Source organism: Strongylocentrotus purpuratus, unplaced genomic scaffold (assembly GCF_000002235.5).
Source record: "Strongylocentrotus purpuratus isolate Spur 01 unplaced genomic scaffold, Spur_5.0 spur5_scaffold_3, whole genome shotgun sequence".
NCBI classification, from domain to species: Eukaryota; Metazoa; Echinodermata; class Echinoidea; order Camarodonta; family Strongylocentrotidae; genus Strongylocentrotus; species Strongylocentrotus purpuratus.
In genome coordinates this window covers 15826997-15853437 of record NW_022145609.1, presented here as the reverse complement: position 1 = coordinate 15853437, position 26441 = coordinate 15826997, and the positions used below count along the sequence as shown (strand labels likewise).

Sequence of the window (26441 nt, the reverse complement as noted above, 5' to 3'; positions counted from 1 at the left end):
AGGCCTATTCATAACCATTTGATTCCTTTGTTTTGTTAACAAAATAATATGGAAAAACATTACACATTCACCAGCTCGCAGCTCGAAAATGAGGTTAAGGACAGTAAGAGTATTGGTTGGTAGTTTACACAATTTGGAGGCGGGGCGGGAGGGGGGGGGGGGGGCATTCTCATAGCACGCTTAGGAGTCTTTATGACCAACTTGTTTACCACGTTCAGTTCTATAGATTCCGAAATTGGCTGGTGCTTCAATGCGTTTTTGAAAGAACCAGGTAAACAAGTCGTACAGATGACGAAACAAAACACGCATTTGAAGTCAAAACTTCGTTCATACATCTTTGAACAACGTCATTGCTTCGCGGGGGGCCTACACCTGAGCCAGATGTGTGTTACGATTCAATTGCTCACTGAATGGATGATCGTTGGACCGAGAAGCAAATAATCAAAATCCCCAACCCAATCCCAGGCCGATGAACCATCATATAAATATCATCACACAATGGAAACGAATATAAAGAAACCACTGAGTTTTGTAAGCATGCACTGCACCCACTGTATGCACTTTAGTCGAGCAGACGACATCAACACAGCAACAAGCGCGCGATATCTACACCGGCCAAAATTGGAGGCATTGCGCCTGAACTTTCCGGTTGCCTTATTACACCAGGAGGCGTGTTACGGTACGGACCTCGACTTGAGTCTTTCCTTTTCTCAGTAAACGGCTGATCTCTGGTGTCCCCTTTTGGGAGATTTGCAAATGGAAGGAAGTCCTGTTTCAAATGTATTGCGGAAACTCGCTGTGTGTCTCTATACTCTGAGGTCAATTCGGTCCGGGCTTAACGGCTGTCCTCGACGTCGGTGACAAAACGCTTGCAGCTCAAGAATAGCAACTCACAGGAAGGTTACAGGTAACTTATTTGATTTGTAGCATATTTTGTTGAGAGGTCACAAACGCCGGTTACACTCGCAGTTTGGGCAATAGGCCATTTTCGTAATGTATTCAAATGTAATAGATCTATCTTTGTCAAGTGCCTATATAGTGACAAACTATTACATGCACCTGTTACAATGAATGGTATTCCAATAGTCAGGATGCAAATTGCATACAATACGTGTTGTTAGGTTGGGCAAGCCATAATGTTTGTCCAACCTTTGGCCTTTTGTTAGAGTATCAAGTGCATAAATCACAGTTTCCCGGAGGAGGTATATAGAAAAGACTGCTCCCCCAAAACATCTGCCGCATGTTGAGGGCGAGTAGGGCTTTACCTCATTACCCTCGTACAACGCCCTCTTAGCTCTTAACAGATTAAGCTCTAATTTTATAGAAACTTTAGCAGTATGAAAGAGTCGCGTACATGTTATTCGTTCTGTACAATAGCCGGTAGGTATTACAGTCATGTATACTGAAGATGGTACTTGGAATTCACATTTGTTTCTCGACAACGGAAGATATGACAGATATTGATTGGACTTTGACCGGTATTAGATACCATACAATAGACGCATGTTAACATGATACAATCTAGTGGCAGACTAGGTAATATATATATATATAGACTTATACATGTATAGACACGGTAAACAATTATCATGAGGTGTGTACTGTTGTACACACACATCAACTAAAGGGGATTACCCCTAAAAGAACCCACCAAATATTAAACTTTGTATAACTTCATCCGCCCAATCACACCTTCAATCTTTCATTTTCCACATCGTTAAGAATTGCGGATTTATTCAAATTAGGGATAGAAAATAGAAATAAACTAGTCGTGCTTGGACAATATATCGTAATAGAACGATATTATGTAGGCTATACTACGGGATTCAATGATCAATAAATATCTTCACAGACCAGAAAGAAAACAAAGGATTGCTTTATTTTTAGGTTTTTTAGATGGTTTTTTAACCCCCCCCCCCCTATTCTTCATACCCAGTTATATACTATACTCTACACTTTCCGTGATAATTTGCACGGCGGGAGATCGCGTGCTCGCTTACTCAAGGAGATTTCAAGGAACTTCCATACGTTGTCTGTATTGTCCAGAATGATCTTTAACCACCGATAGAGTTATTTACAGTGTGCCCTTGTGTCCATTTACCGGGAACCCCCAAGCCTAATTGCGCCAGTCAACTCTCATTATAGTACAAATGAGTAATAGGAAATTCAATCCTTTGATAGCGTTCCTTTTCTCTCCGTTCCCTTCCTGTATTCGACCAGTTTCGACACTGCCCACTGTCTCTAGCACCCATAGTCAACGTCTAAACAATTCTCTTATATGAAACCCAATAACTATTTCTTATTTCTTTTCAAAAAATCTATGGAGCTAGATGTTTTTGTATAACTCTATTTTGTCGTTACAACAACAACTTATTTATCTTTTATGTCTTCCCTTCTTATTTTCCATTTTCTTGTTTCTTCAGTATTCTCTTCTTCTTCTTCTTGTCATTATAGCATACACTAACACTGTTCTCCTCTTTTTTCTACCGCTTTCTACCGTTTATCCCTGTTCTGGTGCAACAAAGACTCCTCCATTACTTTACACTTCTATTTCCTTTCCATAATCTCTTTCTCATCTCGTCTTTCTCTTTTTCTCTTTTCAAAATGTTCAATCTGTGTCTTTTTTTCCCGTTTCCTCTGTCTCTTCCGTGGTCTTTCTTCTACTATCGCACTATATCTATGTCTATCGCTGTTTCTTTTACCTACATCATGTCTACATCCACCTCTTTTCTACCCCGCTCTCCCTCTCTCTCCCTCGTTTCCCCTCTCCCTCTTTTCCCCTCTCCTCCCCTCCTCTCCTCTCTATCCCCTTCTCTCTTTGTCTCACTGCTTCTGTCTTGTCTCTCTTGATCTCTTCACATTTGTCCTCATTAGTATAGGTACTTGGTTCTTGTATATACCAAAAGCTATATTCATCTATGTATCAACATCGCATGTTGCATCCTACTTTAAAGGTACTATGTCCCATTTGCAGGCCAAACAATGAAAAGGTTAAATTCCAACGGCATTTGAAAGATAATACTAATTTAGAACTTCCCTAAAAAAGGTGGGGCTTGAAAATGTGTTCAAGTGGGAAAATAACGACTATTAGTTGTCAAATCGACTTAGGAGCTATAGAGCCAATAAGTAATAGTCTTGATTTTCAGACAATTGTACCGAATGGTCATGCGTTTTATGCTGCGCAAAGATTCAATCAGTTTACTTTTGGCTATCACAAGAAGTGGGTTATTGATGTAGACAAATGCTCATGTACCTTTTACATCTCATTTTATGTATGTTATTACCAAAGAAGAAAAAAGCCAGTCAGTCGCTCAATAGTGTCTGACAGTGAAGTCTAGCAATTAAACGGTTTTCCTTGCATAATTTGAATATTAGGACACTGCTAACGTTTAAATTTCACAGATAGGACATACATGACATATTCATAATTCCTGCAAAGTTCTACAGAATTTGATGTTGGCTGCAAAAGGGACATAGTACCTTTAATATCATTCGCTCAGTGCCCTCGTGTAGTATACGACGTCCAAGTCTAATTAAAGATGTCAAATTCCATGCAAGACCTCGTCAATATCATACGGTCGACATTTATTATTCGTTAATATTGCACCGAAAGTTGTTGTTCCTCTCCGAAAATGACATGAACAATTGATAGTGCGATACAGGGGGGATGAGATGGGGGAAAGCTATTTAATATGTCCACGGAAAATTGTTCGCATCCCGAATTTGTAAACCTTTAGGAGATTATATTGAAATGATATGAGAACGGTTTTCGAATATGTCAATTTACGACATATATTGTGCAGATTCACTGACAGAATTTTGAAGGGATAAGTAGTTTCCAATGCTTACGTTACCCTCTAAGTTATTTCGTATGTTCAATAATTTAAAAAGCACGCATACGGGCTTACTTAAGATTTATTAGACAGCGTTCTAATTTCACCGGTTCGTATCAGACACGCTTTACACATCGGACTTAAAATTTATGACTACTCAGCTCTTCGAGAACTGAAGTCTGAAATTAAACTTGAGTTTGGCTGGGGAGATTTTCACACGGAGGGTGATGTTGATATTCGCCGCTTTCCGAGATCTCAGGGGGAGGAACGTATACCCCCTCAACAGCTCTCAGGTAGATGGCAGTCTTTTTATTAACATACCCGGTACGGTTCACAATCAGCCATCTGATATTCATCTTCTAACACTTCTGAAGGAATGGCAACATATAGGAAAAACGTATATACACAAGAGGGGTAAGGCGATTTAAAGAAAATAAAGTATCTGAATGTACATTATTGTTATGCGGTGATGTAGATACAAAGGGGTACAGGTGTACGTGTGCCCCAACAATAGCAAAAAACAAAACGACAGCAACAACAAGAACAGAGAAATAGAATGACATAACGAAAACAGGGAAAGAGAGAGAGAAGTAAGGAAAAACGGGAAATGCTATATAAAAAGGAGATGGTTGCATCTCTTTATAAACCTTTAAAAATTATTCAGTATAATAATGTTGGTTCTGGACAGGCCACTTGCGGTATCTATCACAGCTCTCGAATCAGCAATACTATGTCATTTTCAAGAAACAAACTCTCTTCCTCACGTAGCAAGGCCTACCCATGTTTGGGTAATGATAAAGTACTGGCCAACTTAATTCTTCCCTTTGTAATATGTCAGTAAAACTGTCTTAACGTATTTCTTTAGCCCCAATCGATATTTCGAAACCTCCACTTTTACGATTGTTCATGCTTTAAAAATCAATGATACGTTCGACGTGCCCACTGCTATAAATACGTGCATTTGGGGAAGTAGTTAAACAACACTAAACGTCAAAAGCTAATGTTACTGATGGTGGGGATATACAGACATCTTAATACCATTTTCTTGAAAGATATACATGTAGAGGTGTATACCGGCTTCTCTAACAAAATCAGTAAGTACATATTTGCTGAAATTAGTCGAATTTAAGGCTCTCTGAACCTAATGCATGTAATATTTATAGGCGTATTGGGCATTCGCTGGGTTGGATTTGTGTCCATTATAAGCGATATATTCATCTTTGATTGTTTACAGTTATTTTTGTCAACTATGAATTCCAGGAATTATTGAAGAAAGCAGTGATTCATGTACTGACGGAAACTATTCTCTACTTTTCTATCGTTTTTATAACTCTTATACGGCCTGCCTCTTTCAATACTGTATTCATGCCCCAAACGATAGAATGGTTACGCCCCCATCCGATCATTACTTTGATCCTCTATGTATCCTCTATTCGGAGCTAGAAGGCATTATCTATATTAAAGTTTAAGAGATATACTGCCCCTTTTGCTTTCACCAGACGATGTGAAAGTGATTTGGGTCAGAGTTCAATTCGACCCGAATAAAAATAAACTTTCTTTGATCCAACATAATGAGCTCCATGTGCTCTAATCCATGTCCCTTGTTTGGATGTTGGCCCCAAACCAAGGAGTATTTTTTCCTCTAACTTCTTGTCCAAACTATACCGTATTATTAAGAGAAAGGGTACTGTCAAAATACAACTCATTTTGTATATTTATTTCATAGGGCTATACTAAAGAAAGCGAAAGCGTCTATGTTAAACGCTATGACTGTATACAACGGGGACATGGTTATATCAGTGGCGGATGGGGGTGGGGGGGGGGGGAGGCTGTGTCTAATGAGACCCAATTGCACAACATGTGTCCCTCAATTATTGTGTTTTTGTTCCCATCTTCAAATTGTAGAACCCAATGGCCCCTTAAAAATGTGCTCCCTTTTCCAAATTGTACACTGTACCACAACACGCCATACACAACTTATCTGTACGCTATTGCCAATAACTGAAGCGGATCAAGATTGCATATTTTTTTAAATGGGGACCCGTGGTAGAAAAAGGGATATAACAATCTCCTCGTTTCGTATATAGATAGATACATTTCCAGGGAGCGGCGGCCAATTTAATTCTATTTTGAGATCCATCCTTGAATGATACGTCACAGATTGATTATTGAATTAATGTTCAGCCTGTCATATACAAAGCAGTAGTAATGGAACTTGTACATGTATAGACGTCTAGAATACGAATTCCCAAATGTATTTATTTCGTAGTTCAACCATGTATAATTTACTTCCCTACATTTTCCCTTCAAAATATTAAAAACGCTGATTTTAATGCACCACTTTCCAATGTCGGATCACGTTTTTGTATATCTTCCATGAAAGTTGAAAAGAAAACTCGTTTTGATAACTTACACAGAGCTAGTAAGTGGCACATGATTGCATGAATACAAATTATTTTTTATTATCGAGGGCACGTCGCATGGTTTTGTCACGTAAAAGCCATTTGCCAGAGGTAATAACTGCTCCCAATTTCAAGACTGCCAATTAAGATTCAATGGCCCATGCGGCGTTTCATAAATTATTTCATTACATTTTATAACTTTCAAGAGTGGCGAGTCCGTCAGTGCGGAAAGGAGGGGGAGGGGGTGGCGCATAATAAACATTTCATAAAAAGGGTGAAAAGGGGTTTACATGGGCAGTTCCGAAGCCTTAACAAAATTCTTTTTCTTGTCTTCTTACCGAGGTGTTTTATTTCACATATTTCATATATATTAACATTAATTTACATGTTAACATAATTTAAAAAGACAAAATTCTTTGAAAACATGGTTATAATCTTGACATTAAAAAAAAAATTATTTGTGTTTCGTCAATAAAAAACTTTGCTCATTTACGATATTGTATCGTAGTTTTAGTTTGAAATTAATGAACGGGCTTTTGCTATTGTGCTCTCTACCATCATACCGAAATTGAATAAAGGCCTACATTATGTATTGGCCTAAAATTAGCATTAATTTTATCACAAAGTTTTTCTTTTTGTCAATAAAATAACCTTTAAATAATACTTTTTCATTTATATTTATTTGTTCATGAAAGTAATTATAAAATAAGTTTTCAATAATTTTCCAAAAAAAATCGAACCTTGTTACATTTTAATAAGACATAAAAAGTTGTTTCTGTTTCCTTAAATTATCACACTGGTCGTTTTCAATTATACGCCATCTGCATAGACTATGGTTTGAAGGGAATATATTAACAATGATTTACTTTATATTCTGGGCTATAAAAGTGGCATATGCAAATTATTTATCATCATTTAGTTATTTATGTTCTATAATTATGTGCAATTCTATTATCATTCTTCACTATAATCACTGTTCTCTTTTATTCCCCTTGCGCTGTCCACAGGACACGATCGTGATGAATTGCTGAAAGAGGCTTGATACTTGAAGGAACATCGACTATCTAGACACCAATGCTTGGTATGACAACAATAGCCTGAACACGATTCTTCGAAACTTCACTGTTGAGTAAAGCTTTGATATTCGGCTAGTCCCTGGAAACTCGTCATGGAGGAGCTGAAAGTGATGTACCAAAAGCGGACACATGAACAGATCAAATTCCAAGTATACGTCATTCCAATTTAAATTCAGCTGACATTAGAGCAGTAGAGTGACAATATATACATCAGGATTGCTTCAAAATAGGAAAGAGAGACGGAGGATTTTCGCAAGTTTTATCCACCTGAGGTGTTCATACTGTCGTTAGATCGTGATGAAGATGCCGTTTGGGAGGCTGGACTTTTCTTCTCGCGCGCACGTTTAAGCGATAGTTTCGCACCCGCTAATGTTCTGCGTGTGCAAGCCACACTTTAAGAAGTCGCAAAAGTTGGTTGGCGAGTGTGTTCAGCTTGCCCGTCGCGCGTATATCGTCTGCAAATCGTGACACACTGAATAGGCTTATGCCGATGTTATCCGGTTTCGGCCCCAATACCGAATTCACCTGGTTTGGATTATATACTGCTACATCCAAAACATTTTCATCGAATATCTCTGCCTAAATCCTTTTCTACCGTCTTCTACTCCATTTCAAAGCTAAAATGACGGAAGGAGCAGCACGATCATCGCTCATTCAGCGCAAATGTGGATATTTCCTGAATTCAACGATGTTGTTACTGGTCTTAGCTACTTTACTGATCATTGCGAACTATGGCAACGCTGCGGATAATCTCTCGGGAAGGACAGGCGACGGACGGGACGGAAATACGCTTCGATCTTCAGAAGATGAAGACGTAGAGAAGAAAATCTTTTCCAAAAAACCCAGAATGAACAGTAACGACGATGCTGATCTAATGCTAACTGAGGAGGACGTCGATAAGTTCGATGATTACTTCGTTGATGATGATGATGACGAAGGATTCGATGAGGGTGTTGAAGTCGAAGATGATGTCCTTGATCGCAACGATGATGAGAGTTCAGAAGAGGTCCTCGATGAAGATGATCTTTGGCTCTTTCAATACGATCCAGTAGAGGTAAGAAAACCTTTTCCTATTAAAACTTCGATTTCTATAAGCAACTTATATAAACAACTACGAAAATATACCGTACATGACAGGAAAGTTGTGTTGAAACTAGACCTCGAATTATATTCATTTATATAACGTTTTATCATAATTTATACGAACACATATTATTACCACAGTTTTCGAATTCATCTGTGCATTATATTTACCGTGATTTTGGCACATTCAGCCATCACATATTATTATTATCTTCGACCTGTGGTTTCCTCCCATTTAGGCTATGTCAGCTATCTCGCGCGCGCGCTCGCTCCCCCCTCTCCACTCTCCCCCTCTCTCCCCTCTTTACTCTCCCCCTCTCTCTGTCTCTCTCTCTCTGTCTGTCTGTCTGTCTGTCTCTCTCACTCTCTCTCTCTCTCTCTCTCTCTCTCTCTCTGTCATATGGAAACCTGGCGATCATAACAAAGAAACACTTCTATCAAACCGATCTTTTGGAGGACACACTTCAAGATCCTTAAAAAAGAAGAGCATTTGATGGCGCGTAAACTTGCTTAAACTTTACTCACCAAATGCCAAAACTAAGAGGCAAATTTGTCACAAAGGAAGCCAAGCATAAACATCGTAAGGGTGCAAGCAAAATCAAACAAGGGACGTAAACAAATAGCCCTGCATCTCGAGTAGGTCTCGCTTCGCATTGAGTCTAAATTTTGCATTAATACTACAGTAGCTCAATATTATGAGTCAGTACCTCTATTCAGCTGGGAATCGTGCTCTAATTCGTCGTTGGGGGGTGCCCAGCATGATGATGTGGGTTGGTATTCCAACCATTTCAAGACCCCCGTAGACGTCAACCGCTGAACCAATTATTGAAAACGAGAAATAAATAAACGAAAAAAAAAAAAAAATCCCCGATACGCCCAGAAGAAAATAAAACAAGAGATAAATTGTGTGGTTGTTGTTTTTATTTCCGAAATCAGATAAACCGTCCCTATTTCACGAAGTGACGGTAGTGAGGAAAATCGTAACGCAAAGTGAATGCATTTTTTTTCTCACTACCGTCACATCGTGAAAACAGCGACGAAACATACTATACAAAGAAAAATATACAAAATGAAATATTAATACAAGTACATAAATAACAATTAGAGGAAAGCCCAATTCAGCAATGTTTATAGAACGTTACTGTTCTTCCTTGGGGTCCTTAACATAGATAGAGATGGATAGAGAGGGAGGGAGGAAGAATGAGAGAGAGAGAGAGAGAGAGAGAGAGAGAGATTTTCCTAGGTTTTATTTGAGAAGATGTGATGAATGGTTATAACCTTGCCACAAATGGCGATGTTACATGGCTTTTGCCAGCAATCGATTTAATTTCCGTGAATTAACCTCAATTGGCAGCCCCTAGCAGGTGCACACCATGAATAGGCATAATTGCTTCATACAGTTCCTTTGGATCGTGAAACAGATTACAGCTTAGAATTTTCTTCACACTTCTATTTTGCCACACATATTATTTGTATTGACGTCTCACTATGTATATGACGGACAAAGAAAGAGGACAAAATATACAGTTTCTCAGGTAGACAAAGGAACATCCCTTCACTGCTATTATGTAAAAATGTGTAGAACAGGAGAATATGCATGTGACACCTGTTCTACACATTTTTACATAATAGCAGTGAAGGGATGTTCCTTTTTCTACTTGAGGAACTGCATATGTTGTCCTCTTTCTTACATAACGACACTATCGCTTATAGACCGGTTTACTAGCATATTCAAATTTATGGATGTTTCTTTCCTAGGGACCTTGGGACGAATTATGAAATCCTTGGAATCCAGTCTGCATAATATTACTTGTTGGTATGTCAGGCAAGCCTCGGGCAAGCTTTTGGGTTGTCAAGAACAACGTTTGTTAAAGATACTATGTCCCTTTTGCAGCCAACATCAAATTATGTAGAACTTTGCAGGAATTACGAATATGTCATCTGTGAAATTTAAACGTTAGCAGTGTCCTAATATTCAAATTATGCGAGGAAACCCGTTTACTTACTAGACTTCACTGTCAGACACTATTGAGTGACTGACTGGCTTTTTTCTTCTTTGGTAATAACATACATAAAATGAGCTGTAAAGAGTATACATGAGCATTTGTCTACATCAATAACCCACTTCTTGTAATGGCCAAAATTAAACTGGTTGAATCTTTGCGCAGCATAAATCGTACGACCCTTCGGTACAATGGTCTGAAAATCAGACTATTACTTACTGGCTCTATAGCTCTTAAAGGAAACCTAAACCCAAAGAATAAGTGTAGGTATTCTGAAAAATGAGATGTATTCCTGCCCTTTGATGTACAATATTCCTTCAGAAAATGTACAAGATATATATAAATGAAGATATTCCTGGCATGATGTGATGCCTTTCAGCATGACATGGGCGCAGCCATTTTCTTAAAAATGTGACGTATCTGTTGAAGTTGTACATGTATCATGCACCAAGCTTTAGTTGGAAAGAATTTTTAAATTAATAACGAAACCTTTACTTTTCAATGAAAAATAATAATAACTGAGATGATAGAAATTATATTAGGTGAAAAATAAATAACAGGGGCACAATTGTAACAAATTCATTTATAAAGACTACACCATAGCAGTTGACAAATCTATTTCATTTATAGGAAACCTTCGCCCCAGAAGAGCACTGACTAATTTATGCAATTTGCATTCTGGCAATTATAGTACACTGTACAAAGGATAATAGCAGGTGAATGAAATGCTTCATCACCACACACATCTGGGAAAGAAGCATCCATAAATTTGAATACATTTACTTGATAAACGACTTCGCATAGTACGTCACATTATCAAGAAAATGGCGATGCCCATGTCGTGCTGAGAAACTGTACTTTATTTTTGCTTTACACCTCTCTCATACACTTTGGTGTGGAATCTTCGATGTATGGGTAATAACATAATAAATCTCTCATAATAAGTAAAGTTATTACTTGGGGTTCGGTTTCCTTTAAGTCGATTCGACAACTAATAGTCGTTATTTTCCCACTTTAAGACATTTTCAAGCCCCCCTTTTTTGGGGGAAGTTCTAAATTAGTATTATCTTTCAAATGCCGTTGGAATTTAACCTTTTCATTTTGGGGGCCTTGCAAAAGGGACATAGTACCTTTAAGGAAGTAGGCATAACATTAGAATACATTAGTAAACCAGTCTGTTGGCACCTGGACAACAAAGTGTTAGATATTATCTTATGCACTAAAATATGACATAGTCATGACAATGAGAATATACATTAATTAGGCCCATCCCAATAACTCAGAGGCACTTAAATATTTAAGCTATACAAAAACTTGAAGGGATTGTTAGATTATAGATCATAGTTCTTTGAAGGCATGAACGAGAAAGTAAAACATTACAATAGTCGGCGCTTCTAAATAAATTCAGGGATTTAAGAACAAAACCGCTTTTGGCGCAGATTTAGTCAAATATCACAACAAATCACAGAAAATCTTTCGTTTTTGGCCCCTGGATATTGGGAAGACAAGGCAAGAGTCTTCTTCAAGACTGTGTTCCAGATATTATGTCACCGACTTGAGTATTAGCCACCGGATCAGGAAATATGTTAATTTCACGAACTTTCGCGCTCTCTCTCTGCCTCACATTCCTAATCTTTCCTCGAAAATTCAGAAGAATTAAGTGCGATATGATGCAGTCCCGCTAAGCCGCAAGTATAAGCTTGTGTAATTCTAAGCATCTTTGGAGGTTGCGGGGTACTACTAAATGTTTCTTCAGCCTTTTCGATGCGATCCGCCAAACCGCAAGTGGGTTCAACTAATATTGTTGTTAGCATTAGTCTGCGGGGGAAGGGGGGGGGGGGGACATAAATATTCCTTCCAAGCTTTTGTGCCGAAACCGGAGAAACAGGATTGTAACTATTATAACCAGAAATGCTTCGAATCCGTTAATGATTTCAGAAGGTGAATTTCTGTGTCCCGTACGACATATGTCATCTATCAATCTAGTACGTTCCAAAAATATAAGGCTTCTTGATGTGATCACTGACTATGTTATGGTTCTTCCTGGTGTCACAAACATTATTTAATAGTCATATCAGGAGATTTCTCATTTTTGAATAAAATAATGAAGAAAAATGCAAAATGTCGTATACGGGACACATTGCACGCAGTCGCGAAATAGACGATTCGCAAATTATCTCATGATTAAAATGTATAATGCATGCCCTATATGTGTGGAGTTGTATCGTGGTAGAGTGGATAGGTCACCGGGCTGTGGTTCACAAGGTCCGCGGTTCGAGTCCCGCCACAGCACTAATGTTCTTTGGCAAGATATTAATCTTAATTTGCCACACTCAACCCAGGTGAGGTGAATGGGTGCCTGGTAGGACTATTCCTCGAAATGCGCTGTGCGATGATTACAGCTATAGGGCAATAATTTCCAAAGCTCTTTGGAAGCGCATAGAGACGTTGTATAATATGATATGCGCTATACAAGAACCGAATATTATTATTATTATTATTACTATTTCCTTAGTCATATCAAGAGAGAAAATAATGGAGGATTAAAAGAGTAAGATGATCAGAATCATGATGCATCTTTAGTAAAACATGGGCATTTCTGGGGAGGGGGGGGGGGGGGTTGAGTGTGTAACCCACTATTTAAAGGTAAAGATCAGTTATGGTCATGCGATTGCATTGTGAAAGAAACGTTGTGGAATCGATCAGAAAAGGTTGATCATCTAGCATCTAGCATCTGCAAGGTTCTGGAATCATCAAAATGATAAGAAATTTGGCCCATTCTTCGTAAAGTTACAAGCACTATACACAGAAAGATGTATATGGGACTACCCTATATCTCTCACAGACCACGAGAGAAACAAATTTACCAAATATATGAATTAGTAGGCGGTTTCCCGGCAAATTTGTTATCATCATGTATTAGTCAAAATATATTCTTTCACATGATTGGTAATGAGAGCTTCCATTTCATTTTTTGGAATTGGGGCGTTTCCATTACTGGTCTTTACCTTTAAACTACTTTCGGCAAATTATCGAAGCCATTCAAAACAAAACAAATCAAATCAAAAAAAATTGTTGAACTTTTTATAACCTTGACGGAAATTTGAAAATCTAAGGTCTGTCTGTATTTTTGTTTCTGCGAGTTGGTAAATTATCTTTAAATACAATATCGGCGAAATTGGTCCGTCAGCCCTTTGAACATGAGGAAATGGGCCTATGGCCACCCCCGCATCAGAAACGAATACTCCCATGGGATGATGAAGGATATTGAGGGGAGGTTTGATGATATCATCTTTCATGTCCAATATCCCTCTCATTATTTGGTAATAAACACGATAAAGGGGCGGTTCCGTCGCTGTAAAACATCAGGATGGGGGCAAGGCGTCGCTAGAACATTTTTATGTGGGAGGGGTGTCGCCGACAACTTTAGGATTAAAAAAAAGAGGAGAGGTGGAAAAAGAAATGTTCACATCAATTCACCTGCTCATTGTCTCAGCGTTGCCCGAAAATTATTTCAAAATTATCTTTCAGCATTTTAGCCAAAAGATGTATCATGTCCATGTATCGTGTTACCAACCCCTTATAATCTATATATAGGGACCACAAACCTCCTTTCGCTAAGGTGTCTTTTAAACCATTGATCATATTGTTTTTTGTTGAAACTTTATGCCAAATTGGTATGTATTTATACAAACGTTATACGTGATTAGACGATCAAAACACTCGTCTTTCTCGTATTATTAAATATTTGCCATTAATTGATTTGGGAAAATAATGCAAAATTGTAAGAACACAGACACTTAAAGAGAGGAACAGAGAGAGAGAGAGAGAGAGAGCTAGAAAAAGATACAGAAAAGCACAAGCCACAAAACAAGCACTCGAAAAAAATTACATTATGAAACAAGTCAATATAGACGTCATTTGGTTTATAACTATTGCTCTTATTTCAATAACATCTTTATATGTCCACGTTTCGTCCAAATTACACATTGTAAATGTCAAGTATACTTCTGATACTCCACACATGCCAAATATTGCTTTTAAACTACTAGGCTCAAATGAAAAGGATCATTTTCCCTGTGTTTTCATCGAAGTCATTAATTTTGATCATATTGTTTTATTTGTCAGTTGATATGGGTGCCCCGGTTTTTCTGACTGGTCTCACGTTTCATTTTTTTGGATTTTCATCTCACATGACATGCATGACGCAATGCACGTTCATTGGTATCTTGACGTGCGTTACTTCGTCTCTGCACGTGACTTGACTTTTTACATTATCCTTTTTTTGTTATCCCTCCATGCTTCATTAATGTTCTCCTCATGTTTTCAAGATTCTTCCTTTCTTTTTCAGTTTCCCCCCTCTGTATGTTATATTGTATTTTTAGAAGATGTTAGCGATATCCCAGTATTCCCCATATGACACGTTCATTGGTTTGGAATGCAATGAAACATTTTTCTTTTGCAGGTCCGTTTAATAATTGAGGATGCATAACTTCCAATGATGTTGTTATCATCTTCATTATTATTATTGTTATTTATCATTATTAACATCATCATCATCATCATCATTATTGTAATCGTTCTCTGTTGCTATTATTACTATTCCCCCCTTTTTTTTTGGGGGGGGGGGGGGTGGAGGTGGGTCCTTTCTTATTTCACCATGCGTAAATGATTATTACTGCGCTTCTCTTACTTTTTGTTTCAGCAAATAGCCTTGGTTCCTTTTGGGAGGAGGAACTAAATTATGTATATTGAGTAAAAAATGAATGTATGTACGCGTCCTCCACAAAAAATTGACAAGAGTTGGTGATATCAAAGGCCACATGAAATTATATTCTAGTATCTCGTCTCCTTCTCTTACCTTTTTTTCAGCCCGCCTCAATTTTTCGGTATTATTTGACGATTTCTTTTTTTAAATGAAATGAATAAACTAAGCAAGGATTTGATGATATCTAGTTTGAAGTTTGAAGTTTTGAAGTTTTATTTATTCCACATTTTACATAGAAAAACAGTTTATATTCTTTAAAAAAAAAAAATTCACACAGACGTATATTATTATAAGAGTAGATTTCACACAATTTTTTTGTTCTATAATTTTGTTTTTAAAGATTTCAAAATCAAATATATAATGTACGGAAAATGAGTACGAAATTTCGAAATATGTATATATAACAGGCTGGGTAGAACAATGTAAAATGTGGGGAGCCTAAATAAAATATATTGTATGTGAATAGGCTCCCGTCCTGGGTAACACAATATAGTAGGTCTTGATTTAAAAGGTATTATAGGAGGCAATTATATAACATAAATATGTAATTTAATGCAATTTCCAGTTGTTTTGAGCCCTTAAGGTGCATGCACAAATCAAATAATATTAACAATAGCATTATTATTAATATTATTACAAGAACAAATCTGGGCCGACGAGAAACTTAATTTTTACTTGGCCTAACGTTATCACCCTTTTTTTTTAAAGGTTATCATATCTCCAATCTCACTACTGCCCGTGAGGCAAATTCACAGTGATTGATCTGATAATATCATCTCTGCGTCACGTGGTTTTATTCATTTTTTATCATATTGGACAGGTTGGTCACGTGCAAGACATAGAAGTGGAAGACGGTGCCGTCCTCAAGATGAAAACACTGGCCGTGAATCCGCCAATATTCGGTAAGAAATTAATCCTGTGGTGAACATGATATTGATCCGAAGAGATTAAAGAGAAATCTATAAATATTAACGGGTTCTGTTTCCGAGGTCTTAACTATTCGCATTCAGCGTTTGAGCTAGTGGCTTGATGGGTAGGTTTATCAGGACCATTGGTGACCATTGATATATATGACCATTGAGGCGTAGAACCATTGAGTTAGAGAAAGCATTGAGACATATTACCGTTGAAATATAGGACCAATGTTGAAGCATTGGTTCATTGATGCATAAGACCATTACATGGAAGGCCTTTGGGAGTGATCCTTGAGATGTAGGAAGCATTGGGACATAATAAGAGTACCGAAGCTGTGACGTCATAACTTTCTATTTTTAGAATTTCTCAATTTTTTCTTCATTTTCTGATAGAGCATAAAAAATAATGTCCAAATGTTGAAAACCAATTTAATATGTTAAGTATTGGCTGAGGTATGACCATCTGAATGAATATATTTCCTATACTTGCTCAGTGTTATATGCTCTGGCTCCTAATGGTTAGGAGCCAGAGCATATAACACAGAGTTCCCATAGGCGATCTTTTTATTACATAACATACTAACATATTCAATTGGTTTTCTACATTTGGACATTATTTTTATGCTCTTTCGGAAAATGAAGAAAAAATTGAGAAATTCTAAAAATAAATTTTTAATGACGTCACACTTCACCACTCTAACCGCTGAGATATTGGACCATTTAAGGCATAGGACCATTGATGCATAAGACCATTTAGATATAGGACCATTGAGACTTAATGCCATTTACAAAGAGGGCCATTGAGACATAGCACCAGTAAGATGTAGGGCAAATTGTGGAATGTGACCATAGTTGGACAGACGGGCAGAAGGACGTAGGGTAAGTGGAATGCAGAAATGATAGGACGTAGTAGGCCTACCATGGTTGAAATCAGTGGGACATCCGACCAGTGAATCATAAGCATAGTAAAACATAGGCACCGGACGTGGAAGGATCCGTGAAGCCATAGGAGAAATTAAATTATACTTTGGACCATTATGAGGAAAAGAAACAAAACTCAAGCATTAGAGAGTCAAGCTCAATGTAGAATAGGAGTAATTGTCCATGATATCATATATGAGTGCCATCTTATATGAATGTATATTATCTGGTGATTGTCAGAAGGTCGCCCATTCTAAATGACTCTAACGTAAGATAAGTTTAGGTCCATCTGGCTATCACCAGATGTTATCGTTTCCAATTTCTTGCAGAAATCAAAAACTTTCTCAGCTCCGAGGAGTGTGAACACGTGAAGGCTCTGGCCGTCAAGAAGGGTCTCCAGACCAGTCTCACCGTGCCCGAGAAGCCGACCCTGACCGAGGCGGAGCAGGAGGAGGCACGGGAGTACTTCGGGGAGCTGGACCAGGACGAGGACGGTTTCATGAACGGGACTGAGCTCTATGAAGCCGTCAAGTTGTTCCCCAGCGCACAGAAATTCAATCTTACGACAGAACATGTCGAGGTAAGGTCTGTTAAGAGCCAGAACAATATTAACCTGTATCGATTTGCAATAATTGCAATAGTATAAAAAATGAACACTAAGATATGCAAAATCTCAATAATCGGGATGCTGAATAATTATATGAATAATGAAGTAACAAAGTTAGGGAAGTGTAAACTTCCTTGAAAGAGGAAACTCATTTGAAGCTGATTTGGTTTTAATCCCATCTAAAAAGCATAATTGTACTTAGATTATGATAGTCACGTTTTCATATCATTATTTAGAATGTCAATTTGGAATATGATATTTGTTAAATTTTCATATCCAATGATGGTTTCTTTTAAAATCGGATCGCAGAAAGATCGCAAAGTGTGCGGTGGGCTTTGGATTATTCACGATTTAATGTCATTTGTGGCCGGAAGTTTTGGACAGTGTTTTATGCAATATAGACAATTACCGGCCTGTCATTTTCCATCCGATCCAGGAACTTATCAAGGTCAAGTTGGACAAAGACGGTGATGGTCTTCTCGACATCGACGAGTTCCTTGAAGCTGACACACCGGCCATGGAAGAGGAGATCGACAAGTGGTTCGTGGTCATCGGCAACCTGGGTGAGAACGAGATCAAGAGAAGCCAGCCGAGGGTCAGCGAGCAGGCGTGGCTTGACCAGTGGACTACAGAAGATGAGGTTCTTTTACGACTTCAAGACAGGTAACGTAGACGGGTTATGAAGAAATATACCTGTTCGTGCGAGAATCGAGTTTAAAATCCCAGTTTTAACCTTTAAGTGCCTGAAAAAAATTGGCGCATACATATTTGATTAGACTGCTCACCCAATACGTAAACGTCATGTCTTCAAAAAAAGTCTCTCCTTACCAGCCCTCAAAGAAATACAAATCTTTATAGGTCACACGCTCTTCATGTTGCATAAGCAGGGCTTTGGAATATGTTGTCAGAATATATCAACAATTAGGATACTGTTGAAAACTTTAAAACATGTCATAAAACTTTTTTTTATGGAAAGGATTGTCAATGTTTCACAAAATGAACGCCAGTTTAACAGCAAAGCTCACGTTTTTGTTTTATGCATTAACACTGAAGATAGTCTTTTCAAAATGTTTTGAACTTATAAATTGTGGATGCTTCCTTCATATGAGATGGGATAGTGTTCCGAAGACATTGACAACTAGAAAAACCTTCCTATTATACATTTTAATGACTTAGAGAAACAGCTCCGTACTTCTCCCTCATACAGGGTGATCGGTCTAACGTTACTGCCAAGCTCAATCATCCAAACGAGTGAACACCTTCAGGTTAGTAAACAGTCCTCGTCAAATATACTTACCCTTTTATTCGCAATAAATAATTCAGATCTTGCCCTTCTCATTCATGCGAGCTTCTTTTTTTATTATTTCATGTGCACAATATGTGACTAATTTATGAAAGATTTTGAAGATGCATGTTCTGAATATAGTTCTCGTCCGGGTTTAGTTTTAACCTTTGCCATTTTTACACTACATACTTAATTCTCCTACATCCCTTTCTATCTATATTTCTATCTTTCTATCTATCTATCTATCTATCTATCCATCTATCTAGTTACCCATCCATCCATCTATAGGCTGAGCATATATCTATCTATCTATTTTTCTATTTATCCATCCACAAATCTATATATTTAAGCTGAGCATCATCTATCCAACTTCTATCTATCTTTCTATTTATCTATCTATTTATCTACCTATCTATCTATCTATTTTTCTCTCTTTCCCATTCTTTGTCATTTTTCATTTTGTTCTCTTTCACCATATCTGCTATTGATATTAAACTCAACTCTTCTCTTTCTCTTCATATTTTCATTAATGTGCTATTTTCTGTTTAAGCCTCTCTTCCACTGACACTGTTGTGTAACATCCCTCGCAAATTAATCAACCCTCAATTTTCTCCTCTTCCTTCTGTCCTCTCCTCACTTCTTCCCTCTTTCACGAATTATGTCACTCATACATCCTCTGTCGTGATTTGTCTCACTTCATCCTTGCCACTCTAACCCTCTTCCATTAACACAACCATTCAATCAATCAATCATGTTTCCTTTTGAGAGCCACCCTGTCACACCGTTTCTTTCAGAACTTAAAGGTAATACAAAGTTTTGGGAAATTTTGAAAATTGGGTGGATAGTGAATCTTTACAATTTTGATATATGTGGATGCCCCTGTGGATGTATTATAAGCACTAAAAAAATTAGCCCCCAAAACACTTCTGTTTTCGAGAAAAATTGAATATAAAAATTAACCGGTGCTCCCGGTAAATTTGGATAAATTTCAAATAACGCCTACGGTCGTACAATGGTAGATGCGACCATGAAAATCTCAGAATATGTAGTTGGGATATATAATTTCCGAACGGGAATAGCTAATCTGTCGATTTTAGTCAAGAAACATTGTTTCATAGCTAAATTAATATCTTGACCTAGAGAGGGAGCTATACAACATAAAGAGTTTATTATTTATAATTTCATAACTTTAGACTCGATTTCAACCGCGACAACGATCAATGTTTATTGTAGGAACGCATATGCTTCCAATATGTTAATTTGAACCAAATTCATGACCCATACCAAAACTTTGTAATACCTTTAAGGGAGCGGTATTGCCATTTTGTCTGATCGCTGTGTTCCCTTTTTCCTGTTTCATCTGTCATTCCTTGCCATTATGATGACACAACTTGTCTTAATTTTCATTACGGCGTCCATGCATAGATACTTTTTGCAAGCCCGTCTTTTAAAGAGTTGCGATTGATCCGTATCAATCGCAAGTCCTCCAATCAATCGAAACTTTACAGTCTCCTATCTCTAATGTACATAGATGCGATTAATCGCAATTGTTTGTAAGACCGGGCTTAGGACTGTTGAAGTGTTAACCATCTTCTTCTATAAGGTATAATTTTAGAAAAAATACGACCGCATGGTAATGTTTGCACATCTCGAATGGTGACGTTCAATTGCCTTTTTAAACGTTGATTTTTTTCTTCTTCGAAAGTAGTTGTGAGCGTGTTGAAACTACACCCCTCTCATTTCTGCAATGTTCTTACGCTCCACCTGAATTATTAATACCCTTACGAATCTTCGTAATTTGTCTAAGTACGTGAAACTTTTTTGTCCCAATTTACGTTTCTTGAGAATGTGACATATCAAAGATTACATCTAAAAGTATTTAACAAGTGCCCTATATTCAACAAATCCACCTTTCATTCTCGAGTTTCGAAAAGCACACAAAAAGCATCGAATCTACAAGGAGTATAAATAATTCAGTATTTATTCTCTTCCGGCCTCCTCCTCCTATCACCCCACTACCAGGTGGTACGATATCAACCGGGTGGTCATTACCATGCTCACTATGATTCGGATGAACTAGACGACGACCTCGAGTGTTCACACACCTTCGGCATCGAAGACAGTGACGAAGAGAGGAGGTACCGCAACAGAGATGACTTTACACAGAAGAGACTCTGTAGGTAAGTCTTGGAAGAGACAGTGTATTGATTTTCTTTCTTTCGTAAATGTACATGGTTCCGTTGCCATGATGCCATGTGTTCCCTAATATTTTAAAGCGCCTTGAGCATTTAATTAGAATGGACAATGGCGCTATATAAATCTCATGTATTAGTATTATTATTATTAGTCTAGCTACTTATAGATTTGGGAGGCGGGGTGGCAGCTTAAGTTAATGGGCTGATTACCCACTATACAGAATAAGGTTTATCAGCGACAACACGTTCAAGAGAGTGATATAATAAAATGCTCTCATCTGTCTATAAGATCTGTTAAAATATAATATGGATGGGTGCAATCTGTTTTATAGCTCCAATATATGATATTATGATTTAATTTGAATTGATGTGATTTTAAGTGATTTGATTTGATTCGGTTTTGATTTGATATGGTTTTATTTGATGCACCACAACATCGTAATCACGAAATTTTAATACTAGTGGTGAAATTTTTGCTCTCTGTAATATTGATTGCCATATGATTAGTTTAAAGGAATGTCATCAAGAATTTAAGATAACAGAGTTACTTTGGAAAACAAAAATTACTACAATTATTTGTCAAGCACTCTCTCCAGCAGAAAAAATTAAAATCATAGATAGACAGAGCAATTAATTTTAAGAAAGAGAACTTGAAGTAGGGTATAACTAGAACAGGGAAGAGTTGGTTGGACAGACAGTTTGCCTACTCTATAAAATATTGAATTGTTGTGAATTGTAAACCATTCGTGCGAGTCAACGTCCATGAAATCAGTCAATGAATTAAACATCGTTTGATCCTCTTGTCTGGCGTAAACGTAGCATGATTTAAGAAGTGAAATGCAGGATCAGTCTCTAAAATAGTTTAAAGGGCCTTTGAAACAACATAATAAAGGATTGGTTCACTTCCCTACCTTTCAATGTTAAGGTTGATGTGGGGGGAGGGGGGATACCTTAGAGACAGATTGTCATATTGTTCTAAAAGTTGTTTATGTCTTATAAGGTAATGCTATCGACGAACATCATTCCAACAAATTGAATCTCAGGTTGCTCGTCATTAAAGCTCCTAAATGTAATATCGTTAATTCTATGAATTTTCTTCAAACAAATTCCAGGTGATTATAGTGACAGTTTCACAATGTTTTTTTTTTTGTATACAGACAGTAAGGGGCATCGATCCATCATCAAAAATCGAAGGGGGGGGGGGGGGAGGAGTTGAAATCCTACATTTTGCGATACTAATTTACACTTCCCTTGGATATAAAAAATTATACTTTTATTTAAAATCGATAACAATATCTTTGGGCTGGGAAAGGCGTATGTTTTACAAATCTTTATAAAAAAATGATGAAAGTTCAACATTGTGCGTGCACCTAATTTCTGACTTTAAGTTTTGTTTTGATAGATTGGCAACAGTACTTTACTATTTGAATGACGTAGAGGAAGGAGGCGGCACAGCATTTCCAGTCGCCGATAATGAGACTTTCACAGAGGAGGTAAATCGTAAAATGGAACCAGCTCTTGCTTAATAATTCATTTGCAAATCGCCTAAGGGAAACATTCTTTAATCATTTAAATCTTCATGCATCATGTCGATGCTAATGCAACGCATGTGTCATCGCCATGGTGTTAGCGAACCCCCCGGGAAATAGTTGATCTATTTGATGCAAATATATTCACCTATTTATTACCTTTTGAGAATGTGCGAGAGACGGTTGCTGATGGCAATTTATAGGTGATGATCATATCATGCGATTGGGATCAAATATTGCACGGAATTAAACAAAAAATATTTTGACTATTAACATGTAAAAGAGTTACTGTACCCAGCCCTTGAACAAAAAGCTTGTACATGTCATTCTAAATGATTCATAGAATATGATTATAGAATATGCGAATTTTAAAGTTTCCCATCCAACTATTATCAGTAGCGTATCCAGGAATTCATAAACTGGGGAGGAGGTCGGGGGAGGGGGACGTGGGCGGGGATGAGGCGGAATCACGTGCCTGAACCACCGGCACGCCCCATGAAAGTATTTTGGGGTAATTTTATTGCTGTGTACCTTTAAGCAGGACAGTTTTACTCTGACTGACACGCCCCCGTCTTTTTGCGTGTTTATGTATTTTCATGAATAAATTGTGCAGCATTCTAATTCATGGATTCATCTTCTGTCTCTTTATACCTTCCCCCGTTACTGCGTGCAACCAGTTTTATTCATCGTTTTTAAGTCATTATTCAGCAGTTTAATCTTCTATCTATATTTATATTCCTTCCTGATTGTGAGCAACCAGATGTATTAATTTAGAAGCATTTTGATTCGCGGCTCAATCTTCTATCTCTTTTGTTTTTATTCTATAGTCGCTGGATGAAATGCCTTATGACATCTATGATCTTTCCAGCCATTGCCTTAAGTCTAACGTAGTTGTACCACCGGAAAAGGGAAAAGCAATATTGTGGTACAATCACTATTTAGACGAAACAAGGGGTACGTTGGTTCCATTTGAATTTGAATTTTTATTCAGTAATTATAGTCTAGAAACTATTACGCATTGTCCCCTTTTAAAACACAGTTGATTTGGTGTTGATTACATGTAGTAATACGTATACACCTAATTTAAATATTGTTATGCGTTGTAAATTGTGATGAAAAAAATAATGCAGATCGAGACTTAAATTGTATTTCTATTAAAAAGATTACCAGAAAAGCAGTAATTGCAATGAAGTAGCGTTGAAAAAAGAAGATAACATTTATTGTACTGAACTGTGTTAATGATCATACTGTGTAGAATATTTGTAAAGGTGAAACTTTCCTCCATAATGGGTGAACCATAAATCTATCATTGATTGTTCTAACTAAACAAAAGGGTAAGATTAAAAAAAAAACACTGCTATTCGTTTTCTTCTTTAGAAAGAAATATATATTGTGCAATGTTGAACACGTAGAAGTGTAAATGTAAAACATAATAATCCAATACACAATATGTTTCATTGGCATACTTATGGATCTATATACGTGAAAGTTTTACTTATGATTTTATAACCTATGCAAATATGAAATCGGTAAGTCATGAATTCTATTCTAATACTTTCTATTGTGTTACCGTGGTTACCGGTTATATACACTCAATATAGTTTACAGGGGTAACAACTTTTTAGAAATATATTTGACTCACCTCACAATTTCCTCTTTTTCTCCGCCAGGGTGGATAGGTGAAAATCGAAACCATTCGTTACACGGTGGTTGTGACGTCATCAAGGGAACAAAGTGGATTGCGAATAATTGGATCACCGTGGACAACCACGTTGAAAGACAGATCATGTTCCACGACAAGTATTACTCGCTATTAGATCAGCAGTCCGGTGAAGCTCGGTATACGTTCACCCCTCCGACGGAAGCCGGAGAGTTGGCCGAAGGGGACGGAGGGGCGACCGATGATGAGACGGAAACTGACGAGCCGTTACGATATGGGGACGGTGATGACTTTGCGAAAGATGGAGGGTATGGTTCGGAAACCGAAGATACGCGAAGAGCTACCGAACAGATTGCATCCGACATCGATGAAAAGTTTGTAAAACGCCAAAGTCACGTTGATGGTGAGGATGAATTACATTCCTACGATCAAGAAAAGGAGAAGGAAGGAAAAGTGCAGAATGTATCTCACCGCAAAGCGAGAGAAAAGTTGGACGACTCAAACAAACAATCGAATCTTTTCTCGGGCCCGCGTAAAAGTGGGATGGAATTTCAAAGGAACGATGAATTATAGCACGGAGATGTAATTCAAGACTCGAGTTTCAAAGCAAAATACCTAAGCTCTCATGATTTGGTTCTACTATAAATGTAGAAATTAAAGTTGTTTTGTCACCCCTGAGAAAATAAGGGGGGGGGGGGGGGGTGAATGCTTTCTAACGTGGGCTCTGCTTTATAACGGAAATATATAATACTCTTGACATAATTTCAAGCGACAGGTAACATAGAGCAGCTTCCGGTGAATGCGAAGCCTCAAATTATTTTGATTAAATTAATAGATTTTTTCTAGGTGGGAATCACTGTTCTAACTATTCCGAACAAGGCATGTTTTTTTTCTTTTGAATATGAGAATCAGATATCGGTAATATTTGTAAAGAAATTTCGACAAGCATCCAGTATAGTAATAAAACCCAGGTGCTCGATCTTTAACAATAAACAACAAGAAAACAAGATCGAGCACGCGATGTTCATTTCCTGGGTGCAAGCCGAATTTTTTTTCAAATTGAAATTATTTTCCAGGAAGCCTAACATTCAAAGCTATCCGTAATATGTTTGTACCTCTGTGCGATCTAGAGGTGTACTCCATGTAACATCATATATTAAATTGCCCTTATTGTATAATTATGTTTCCTATGACATTATGATGAAAATTTGTTGTGCTGCATTTTGCAAACTGTTTTTGAGACGGGATTCTTCTCCTCAAATTTTGAACATGTTGAGCAGTTTGAATGACGACATTATGGGCATATTTTTGAGGCCCAACAAAATAATCATCCACAATGTTAAAATTGATCATGATGGGACAAATCATTACCCAATGTGTAAAGAATTTCTAAAGGTGGTAGAATAATTGGGTATTTTCTTCCCATTATTTCCCAAAGTGTACATATTCACTATAATCAAATTATATTGAATTAAACAACAGAATAGAGCTAGAGCCTTTGATTGCCCGGAGTGCGAAAGAAAGTTTAGTTCGGTATACATGTATTCAAGCGAATGAATTCAAGCTAGTGAAAACAACCGATTCTGCCGTTCCAAAAAATGTCATCGGGCTTCATCTTAGTTTCGATTGCAATGTCAGAAAAATGATCATTGTTTTTATTTGCGAGTTTATAAGGAATATTGCTGACTCCATAAACCAAGAAAGTGATCGTATTTGTAACCGAGTACAAAAAATACCTATGGCCTGCAAATTTTATTGTGTGTGTACGTGTTTTACCTAGAAGTACGTAGCATTTCTATTTTTCTAGAGAGATTTAGATTAACCGCGCCTTTCTGCTCTCGACTCACGTTTTATGCGCATGGTATAAATAATGATGGTGATGATCTGATGGTGATGGTGATGAACTGATCATATATTTTTTTTGACAAATGGGAAGTGCAATTTTTAGCTATACCGCGGATGGAGAAAAAAAAAGCTTACATTACTAATACCACATTTTGATACGTGCTTGTAAATATTTATTTTTGCTGATGGAAATAGCGAATCACATAGTACTTTGATATGCGTATGAAAAGCCCGAGTACTTGATTAAATGCTTCAATCATTCCAACGAATCAGTTTCTTTCTTTTAAACACGATCATATGGACTTTCAAGAAATCAAACT

The 26441-nt window shown here is 37.4% G+C and overlaps 1 protein-coding gene across 1 annotated transcript; it reads left to right on the top strand.

Moving 5' to 3' along the window:
* The first annotated feature begins 522 nt into the window (after nt 1-522).
* LOC100887892 (transmembrane prolyl 4-hydroxylase) lies at nt 523-26386 on the top strand. The gene is made up of 10 exons (XM_003728904.3): nt 523-907; nt 7243-8365; nt 15986-16067; nt 17330-17580; nt 18044-18270; nt 18815-18872; nt 20915-21072; nt 22490-22580; nt 23444-23570; nt 24287-26386. The coding sequence occupies exons 2-10, from the start codon at nt 7934-7936 to the stop codon at nt 24847-24849; spliced, it is 1989 nt and encodes a 662-aa protein (XP_003728952.2). The 5' UTR covers nt 523-907; nt 7243-7933; the 3' UTR covers nt 24850-26386.
* Nucleotides 26387-26441: the final 55 nt, after the last annotated feature.